This window comes from Halichoeres trimaculatus, unplaced genomic scaffold (assembly GCF_033239565.1).
Source record: "Halichoeres trimaculatus isolate MK-OKI-2021-1 unplaced genomic scaffold, fHalTri1.1 fHalTri1_scaffold_17, whole genome shotgun sequence".
Lineage (NCBI taxonomy): Eukaryota > Metazoa > Chordata > Actinopteri > Labriformes > Labridae > Halichoeres > Halichoeres trimaculatus.
The window spans coordinates 26,866,197-26,876,027 of record NW_027437195.1 but is presented as its reverse complement, the minus strand read 5'-3'; the positions used below and the strand labels follow the sequence as shown (position 1 = coordinate 26,876,027).

The following is a 9,831-nucleotide window of genomic DNA, read 5'->3' as shown; positions in this document are numbered from 1 at the left end:
GCCAGCGCTGCTATGCAGTACCATAATAACCCAGATATCAACATATAGCTTGTCTTTTTTTACAAGGAGCTGTCCGTTTCTCACTGGCCCAAATAGTTGAGGACATATGGTAATCAAGTACATGGAAAAAGTTTTAAAATGAGCATAAAAAACTGACTTTTTCTTCGATAATTAGTTTAAAAAATGCTAAAATTTTGGTGTACCTCAGGCTCAGAGATAATTATACATTTATCAAAGATTTTCCCATAGCCTCAGCAAGGACAACACAAAAACAGAACATTAGATGGTGAACGATTAATGAAGATACTGAACATCACACATGTGAACACACATTGGCCCTTTATTCCAACAGCTCCCCCACGAGCCTGATCCAAATGATTCAAACCACTCTGTTCATTTAAAACAACGACAACATCAGCTCCACAGAGGGGAAGACACTTCTCTCAAAATCAAGAATTCAAAGCAAAACAAAGAAAAGCAATTTTCTGGAATCAAAAATCCTCTCACGTTTGCCGACCTGCAGCATCAGGAAAAAAAAATACTCACTGCAAAGTGAACAGGTAGCTGGTTTGCTTTGGCATCTTCTGAGAAAGTCCAGAGAACAACCTACCAAGTACTGCAACCCATCAGAAAGGAAAGAAAATAAAAGCTCTGCATTTATTTTGCACTTCAAACTTGACGTTTAGAGTAAATTAGCACAATGGGACGCGACAGACGGCGGATTTTGAGGGGGTATATGAGAAAAATCAGGGAAATCACAATTCATTTAAAAAATGGTACAAAAGCAGTATCAAAACAAGCACCTCACCACTTCAAGGTTATTAAATTAAGTGCTTAAATAGGATGGGACATAAAAACGGGAGATAAAAAAGAAAAGTAAGGAGCAGGGCAGAAAAACCAACATGGCAGGCCTGGCAGTGTGCTTGTGTTATTGCAGCGTGGCAGTGATTTATTGTGAATCAGACATCAACAGGCGGAAGGTCCCAGTGGTTTTAAAACGATCACATCGGTGAAATCTGCACCTCAGCGTCTCCTGAGAGAGTCTTCACCGCACGTCTTCCTCCTTTAAATTTGCATAAATAACTAACTTTGCTATGGATGAATGAAACTTTGCAATAGATGAACTGAAACCTCAGAGGTGTTTCCAGGCAGGCGAGGCGAGGCGAGGCCTCAGGCTCTGAGGATTTAAGTCTCAGTCTGTTCAGGGGGGGGGCAGTGTGTTTGGAGGCAGTAGAGGAAATAACGAGGCTCTCACAGCTTCTTCAGGCGGCTGTACATGTCCCTCTTGCTGCGCTCGCCTGCCCAGGTGCGACTCTTCAGGCGAAACTTCCTCAGGTCCTCCTTGAAGTCCTCGTGGTGCATGGGCCGGTACGACTGAGGTTCACATTGTGTCTGCAAGGAGAGAGGAACAAGGAAGGGTCAAAATACTAAAGAGACTGTCAGGGTTTTATCCAAGCTTCAGGAACTGGAACAGAGAAAGATTTAGACATCAACAACTCACCTGGAAACCAGGGAAGAAGTCTTTGTATCCGCCCTTGAGGATGTAGAGCTCGGGGTAGTGGAGGTTGGGGTATTCGTTGAGGGCGCGGTCTCGCTCCCTGACAAAGCGGCACATCCTGGGGCCCCGCTCTGACGAGAACTCGCAGTGGAAGATGATAACGATGCGTTTGTCTGGGCTGGACGGGATGACGGGAGTTCTGAGGAGGAAGTTCTCCACCTGGTCCTCCTGGTGCAGGTTTAGAGCGCCCTGAAGGAACAAAGACCACAACTTAATATCAAAACGGAGAAATTACTTCGACTAAAACCAATACCATGGTTATTATTTAGGTAATGTGGAGCCAAACTGCAACGTCTGGATCCTTTGGAAACAAACTAACCTTTATATGTCCTCCCTCAAACTCGTATGGGTAGCGGCAGTCGATGACGATGACCCTCTCTACCAGGTGACTGAACTGACCGGACAGAGCTGAAACCATCTGAGAAGCACAAACATGATTCAGTGAAGGTTTCCCAAAAAGTTTTCATGACTCCGCGACAGGAAACAAACTCTTGACATTAACTTAAATGTAAAGAAAGCGGTTTGTTTTGAAACAAATCAAACATGTTTCCTCCAATTTGTGGAGCAAATTTTCCTGACAATGTGACGCATAAATAAAAGGCTACGTGTCCACTCACCACGTCTGAGTTGATGTACTTGAGGTCTTGATGTTTGCCTTCCACTGTGGGAAGCACAAAAGGCTAAAAAGACAAAGAAAAGTGAAGTTTAGATCAGAAGAGCACTTTAAAACATTTCATAGTTAATGGAGGCAACCCAGCAGACTCTCTTTACCTTTGTGAAATCTCCTATGAGCTGATTGGAGCCGTCCTCACCGTCCAGCAGCTTTTCGATGTCTGTCTGACAGAAGGACTTTGACCTCTGCAGCATGGAGCTCTGGAGGGAGGTGGAGGAGAAAGACTTTAGAGGTAAATCTTTAGCTAACAACATTGGCTGGGTAAAATCATGCGTTAACATTTTGTTGAACTAAATCTTCGTCCCATCCGTCAATAAAGCCTGCTACCACTCTATTTCACCTCCTACAACATCAACTGCCCACCAACTTTCCATGCACCTGTGGCCAACCTCAAGTTTTACAGCCCTGGGAAGATAACTACATCTACAAAAAGACTAATCTGGAAGAAAATACAGATTTTAATTCTGTGTGAATGGATTCATTTAATTGGCAACATGTCATTTATATATGGGCTTGATATATTGCTAGACATTAGCGATTGTAATGAGTTAAGCAATATTATCATTATATGTAATTAAATTGAAGTAACCTTTCAAAAATTTTGATTTTTTTTTAATTACTAAATCTTATTGTTTTTTTTTTATTTTTGCTTTCTCTTAAATTTTTCAAGTTTCAAAAGTTATTGAACTTTTTGGAATCACTTTTTCTTATTTTTACTGTTTGTTTTTGTTTTTACTTTTTAAACCTTACATTTTTGCAAAATTTGGAATTTTTTTGAAATTTCAATAAAAAAATATATACATTTCAAAAATTATTGAAAATTTTAAATTTCAATTTTTTTTGCTATTAAAAAAAAAAATCACAGTTTTATAAATAAAAAAATATATCTAAACTTATATAAATAATTGTTCACTATATTTTAAGTATGCATAGAATTTCATACACTTAATTGTTTTTATTGAACGATAAATGAAAAACTAAGACATCACATATACCATTTCATAAATTTAAAAAACTTGGTATTTTCACTGGATTTTAACTAGAGAATTTTATACACTGTATTGTCTTTATTGTGAAGATGATAGATAGATTTTGTGGCTCTGGAATAACTTTAATCCAGGTGAGCTGAGGTAAATTGCTCTTTGAAAGTAAAGATTGCAGACCCCTGATCTAAATCTAATCACATGGTGTATCTCAGAGGTGATCAATGACAGTTAGAAAGACAAAGTGACTCAAACAGATGCTGATGTGTGCACCTGGAGACCAGGTCTCACCGTTCTGGGGGATTCAGGGTTCTGTTCCAGGTTGGTGACTTGTGTTCCTGCGAGGCTGCGTCGTCTCTTCACCCTGATGGGTGTGTTTTCGTCGCCAGGGCAGTCTGGACGCTTCACAGAGGGACGGGACATCGGGCTGGGCATGGAGGGGGATCGGAACAGGCTGCGGGGCCGACAGCGGATCACAGGCTAGAGAAGGAAAAGGATTAGGATTATGAAATCCAGCATTAATAACAACTGTTGCATAGTTCTTTTTGAATTAGCTCAAAAATAAAACATTTCAGCCTTTTTGTTTGGACTTACAGAGTCTTCTCCTGCACTGTCAGACACCAGCGGGGCGTGGAGCAAGCTGGCCATTCCTATGGGCATCCCAGAGTCATTCTGTGTGCGACACAAAGACGAGTTGTTACATATAAAAGGAGAGACGATGGGGATAAGAAGCTACTTCACAGTCAGTAAGGGTGCAGGGGAACAGGGCCTCACCTCCATGTTGTCATCCAGAGCCTCCAAGAAGCCGTCATCTTCGTCATCGTTCAGAGACGAGGTGAGGGAGGAGCGCCGCAGGAGCAGGGGGCTGGAGTCCTGGAAGTCCAGCTGCTGGATCGGAGGGGGTGAGGAAAACTGGAAAATTAAGACAAGAGTTGACTGATAAGCATCTTTCAATGATGAAATCAATGATTTGCGGTTATGAGTGGACGGCTCAGACGCACCATGAGGGCTGGTGCAGAGCTGGGACGACGGGCAAATGCGTCCTTCGACTGCCCGCTGTTGAAGGAGCGAATGCGACAGCGGGAGGCAGGCTTAGTCGGTTTCTTGAACTCAAAGCCCTCCTGAAAAAATGAAATATAGGAAATATTGAGTGAATCAACTTTAAGAAGCCATGGAAAGAAACCAGCGACTTCTGATAACTTTAAGTTTTGTATGTTGGAGTTGATCTCTCTTTAAAGTCTTATTTCACAGAACCAAACAAACAAGATAAAAATTAAATTATCAGCTGAATGATACAATGCTTTCACCATGGCAACAAATCTGATTGCAAAACATCCCCTGAAATCTGCAGTAGGAAATTTGGGTGTTCTCAGGTTTGCACACAGAGCTGCAGGACTCACCTCTGGCACGTTCTCTTTGTTTTCTCGCTGAGAGCCGGAGGAAGCGGGTATCTGTGGGGGTTGTTGGCCGAATATTCCATAGCGGTGAGAATCTGTTTCCTGGCCTTTCATCGTGGGACTGAAGCTCAGGAGCTGGACCTGAGAAGAGGGAAAGGGCTCACATTAGGGTCTTTGTGTTTTCTCTTTTTACTGCCACATGGTTTTATACAAATCAAGTAAAAAAAATATCCAACAATTCTTTGGCATAAATTCATCTGCTTTAATCAAACTGAGGCAGGCTTGTTTTTTTTTCTGCCAAATTCACACAGCCTTGTCTTCCTCAAGAATCAGCCAAGTTACTATTAAAAATGAGACATGCAGGACTGTAACAAAAACATGACGGTGCTGCTTACTGGCAATGAGTTGATTCTTCGAATTGGCATCTTCCTATAATTGACAGAAGGGAGAGGAAGCAGTGGCAATCAATAGAAATCCACTCAACAGACAAGCAGCTACAGTTAGGGGAGGGTTATTTGATTTAATAAGACAAGGCTAGAGTCAAACGCAGGTTAATGATTTCAGGTTATTGATCAGAAAGGAACTTACTCGTTAAAAATTCTGCTGGACTGTTTGATGGCTCTTTCAAACCTGCAACAGAAAACATGGAAATAATTCAGTCTTGTTAGGAAAAACAGTCAAAAATGTGAGAAATTTAAAAATATGCAAGACTAGGATGAAATCTTGAATATCTCATTGATCAATTCAATTATTAGTGAATCAAGTCTGTGAAAGTGGCTGGAAGGCCTGCAATACCAATCCAAGAACACCTTGTCCTCAGAAAGACAAAGAACCTGCAGCTCTATTGGAAAAACCAGAGGGACGGTTGGACTTGAGGAAGTTGGGTGAATGCACAGAGGCAAGAGGTGGTCTGTGCATTGAAGTAAGGCCCACCTGTATGCTAAACGAGGCTGAGAGCCCAGTGTGCAGCTCCAGAGGGAAAGGGGGGGGGGCAGGAGAAGAGATGCAGAGATCAGCTAATCTACCATATGCCTGCTGAAACCAACGCCGCCAACCCCTTTCTGCAAGAGCCCTTTGTCTGTGGAGGAGAGAGCGTGTCCCACTCAATGTAGACCTCAAGAAGGGGGGCAGCCGTTCTCTGGGGGTGCCCTGATTTCAATGGCCCTGACGCAGAAAGAACTCCAGCCCCCTTTTTCCTATTGAAATAACAGTGCATAGGAAGAGTGTGCCAAAACCCAGAGGGGGTGGGCTATCATTAAACCCAAGCACAGGGCACGTCCTCCCCCAACTGAGGAAACTCCTAGCAACCAAACAGCTGCAAAGGAGGTGAATGGGGTCCATAGCACCAACTGCTGCTGTAAAGGAACTCACACATCAGACAGCGGCAGATGTCTCCAGAGACTCACAGCTGTGAATTAAGAAAATGACCACCCATGGTTGGCCAGCTGACTAACTGGTTGAGGAAAGAAAGTAAGCAAACAGACCGGACTAATGATCAGTCACTCTTCGCTGAGGCTGTTTCACTTTGTAACTTAAAGAAAGTTAAGTCTGCGTACCCCTACCATCTAATCCTCTTAGTAAAAATCAGCGAAGCAGTTATCTTAGAGCCAACGGTAGAAACTGTAATCCTTTCTTCGGGTGAGATTTTGCTTGCCTCAGCTGAGCCCAAGAGTCGGGTGGTGTTGGAGGTGGAGGAGGGGTGGTGCAGGGTGAGAAGAGGGGCAACGGGCACTGGCTGATTGATTAGAACAGACATGGGAAAGACAGTCCAACTTACGTGTCTTCCATTTCAACCGCGTCCATGGGGCTGGGAAGATCCATGCCGAGGCCTGGAGGGAGAGATGATGGTCACAGATTATTGATGGCATCAGGTGGTGCGACAGATACTCTACAGCTAGCTTAGCGCCACTGGATTAGTGCAGCAGCTGGTCAAGCTAACTGATGAAGTAACAGTAATTTAACATTTGGTTTTACACTATACATTAGCTTAGGTTGAACAAAGGACTCACAGGGACAACTGTCAATCAAAATTGATGAAGTCACAAAAAGAAATGGTAAAAAGTGGAATTTTTCAAAGTAAAAGTAATATTATTTATATATCATTGTTTAATATTATTTAAGAATAATAGATTTGCAGGGAACACTGTTAAAGTTAACTTTTCAGGATTCTGTTTCCATCTTGTAAATTCCTGCAAAACTATATGGGTTTTTATTTATATATTTTTTGGCATCATACATAAAAGCAGTAGTTCATCAGGACTTGAACTAATGTGTGGTATAAAAATAGCACAAGGACATTTGGGCATCTTCCCTGGTAGCATCAATTAGCTGAGACAATAGGTTTTACATGTGGTCTTACCAGCATCAGATGAGGCGTCAGAAGCAAAGGAGGGAACCTTTTCTAGAGGTGGATGCTTTCTCCTTTTGGGGGTATCACAATGGCTATGTGGAGGAGTAGGTAAGCAGTGAAATCAGTGAGAAAAGCCAAAAAACAAACTTGGAAGAAAGGATATATGAAGGACAAACAGTATTTATTTTTGCAAAAATAAATAAAAAAGTATCTGTTCAGACAAAGCAAACAAGGTGGTTTTATTACCTTCCAAGTCCTGCCAAATTGTTCATATCCAGAGCCAAATTAGTAACAGGGGACAGCACAGTCGCGGGTCCTGGAGAGAACAAGTTCTTGCAATGCGCGTTCGGTGCACTCAGCTCGGGTAGAGAGAGCGAGGCGAGCCCGGGGATGTCGTCGGGCCTACTTTTCATGCCTGTGTTAACAGGACTGTTGCTGCCAAAAAAACTCACCGGCTCCATTCTCAGCTGCAAAAAACGAAATTAATCCTGCAGGCAGTGTTGCTTTCAGGTGATGAATGGTTTAATTTCGGGTCGGAGAGTTAAAGTAAGTCAGATGGTCCAAACTTGAAGCTAACCCGGAAGCTAACAAGCAGCCAGCTAGTATCAACTTAAGGACTCATTTCCAAATGAAGGACCCGAAACACAGCTAGGATGAGTTCAGTGGATCCGTTAGGGGTAGGAGCCTGATTTTATCTTGCTAGAAGGTTAAAGCAGCATAGTTTAGTTTCTGTCGGAGAGCTGCAGCACAGCGTACTCCTCCTCTGACAGCCTCTGGTTTCTGAGAAAAAGACACTGAAGCAGCTCGTATTTATGTTCAAAATAGACGCTTTGGAGCGGCAATCTCTGAGCCAATCGGCGAAGCTGTTACATCCAGCGAGCCAATCAGAGCGCCTCACGGGTCTGCCCTGTTGTTCTGTCACCGGATGGAGGAGGCGAAGGAGGATGTGACACAATCCTTTAAAATGTTCATCTTTCTGCTCAGATATCTTTTGTTCTCACACTCCCAAGAGCATCGAAGCCCGCCATGTTTTAAAAATAGAATAACTTGCCCTTATAATAATAATAATAATAATAATAATAATTATTATTATTATTATTATTATTATTATTATTATTATTATTATTATTATTATTATTATTATAAATAAGACTTTCCCTTATTTTATTTTTTTTTAAGTTCAGTTTTATGAATCATATTCCTACTGATTTTAATAAAGAGAAGATCTACTGCGGAAAAGTCATTTGTTTTTTCTAACCACAATGTGTTTGTTTCTTCTGAATTGACAGAAGCAACCAACCAGGCTTCTTTTCAGTTTTACATTTCAAAAGCTTGCTGTGCAATCAGGGGTTAAATTTCATGATTTTAAAGTAACAATAAACTTTGCTGACTAATGAAAACAGACTTAGTAACTTGTTTAACCTGACTCCTGAGGCAGTCCAACTGACAAAACCAGACTGTGGATACACATTAGTTATCTGCCCCTGGTGTGAGGTTTATGCTTGTTGATCTTCCAGTTTCTGGTTCTTTGAATGAAGCGCACATTTCTCAGGCGTGGTCGACTTTGTTCACATTGTTAAAAGTATGTTTATGTGTGCCTCTGAGTCTGATATCTTTTCAGTCTTTTTCAGTTTCATTTTTAGAAATCCTGGAGTTAACACACGGGGGTGTACTGACCTTTGGCTAGTGGAAGAACCACTGTTCACTGGGACAGTCTTTGTCACAGTAAAGTATCTGTTTGATTGGCATCATGAATGTAAATGTTGTTTCATGAACTTCCCTGCAGGGCCACAGGAGCAGGCCGGTGGCTCCGGGCTCCCCACCCCACATCTCAAAAGAAGAGACAAAAGGTAGGGAGAGGGACGGGGACTCACCCTGAATAAGACACCTGAAACGCTCCTGAAGACAACAGCCGATGGATTTCCTGCTAACACACACTCACACCAGCGCACACAAAGAAAAGGTGACAAGATTCTCAAACTACTGAGTTACCGTACCTGTTAATTCTACCAAGTAATGCAAATGACATCAATGATTTTATGATGACTCTCTTTCACTTTCATCTTGACCTGGCAGATTTTGGTTGCATGTGTCTGCTTTTTCACTTTAGTGCACTGAGTTAGGTTTACCATCAACTATAATAAAATATGATGTACAAAAATTAGGCACAATGCTGGATGATACAACACAAAAGGTTACAGAATGTAGCATTACGTCATTTTGTATTACAAGACAATAGCCCTTAATTACAAAATGAAACATTGCTATACACTGCTAGACGTTACAGTAAGTAAGATATGACACAATACCATGTGGCACCTAAACATATGATATTAAACATCAAAATTTGATATGATATTATACAATACAGTATGCCATGGTACAAACATAACAATATAATATGATGCAATATGATGCCATAGAATATATTAAACACTAAGTTATGCTACTAAAATAAAAATAAAGAATCATACAACTCAAAATATGATAATACAATGCTAAACATTTCAATATGGTACAATATGACGCAACAGGATACAATACAAAACATATGATATGAAACACTGGAAAATGATAAGATGCAGTACCTTTTTAATGTACTACTAATATACCATACATTACAGTGAAACACACTTAAGTAGGCTACGATAGGATAGAAAACAAGACGTGTTGAAAAGTTACGTAAAGCTATGGCAGTCCACGGCTGACCCACAGTTAAAAACTTTGAAGAACTCATCACTATCTTTCATCTTTATACCAGAGAATGTACATAAAAAGAAGAAGAAGAAAGAAATGGACGTCATTTTGCTCTGCTTGAAGTAAGGTCTCCACAAAAACTGCTCCCTCTGGTGGCTGGCTGCATCATTGGT

General features: G+C 41.3%; 1 protein-coding gene across 1 annotated transcript; it reads right to left on the bottom strand.

Moving 5' to 3' along the window:
- Positions 1 to 771: 771 nt before the first annotated feature.
- On the bottom strand, positions 772 to 7,755 carry cdc25b (cell division cycle 25B). Its single transcript, XM_074692746.1, has 15 exons — positions 7,208 to 7,755; positions 6,971 to 7,053; positions 6,389 to 6,440; positions 5,200 to 5,241; positions 5,007 to 5,040; positions 4,615 to 4,752; positions 4,216 to 4,335; positions 3,989 to 4,126; positions 3,809 to 3,886; positions 3,506 to 3,694; positions 2,330 to 2,431; positions 2,176 to 2,238; positions 1,878 to 1,976; positions 1,502 to 1,747; positions 772 to 1,392 (listed from the first exon to the last, which is right to left on the bottom strand). Exons 1-15 carry the CDS (start codon positions 7,420 to 7,422, stop codon positions 1,252 to 1,254), a joined length of 1,740 nt encoding a protein of 579 aa, XP_074548847.1. The 5' UTR covers positions 7,423 to 7,755; the 3' UTR covers positions 772 to 1,251.
- Between the last annotated feature and the right edge of the window lie 2,076 nt (positions 7,756 to 9,831).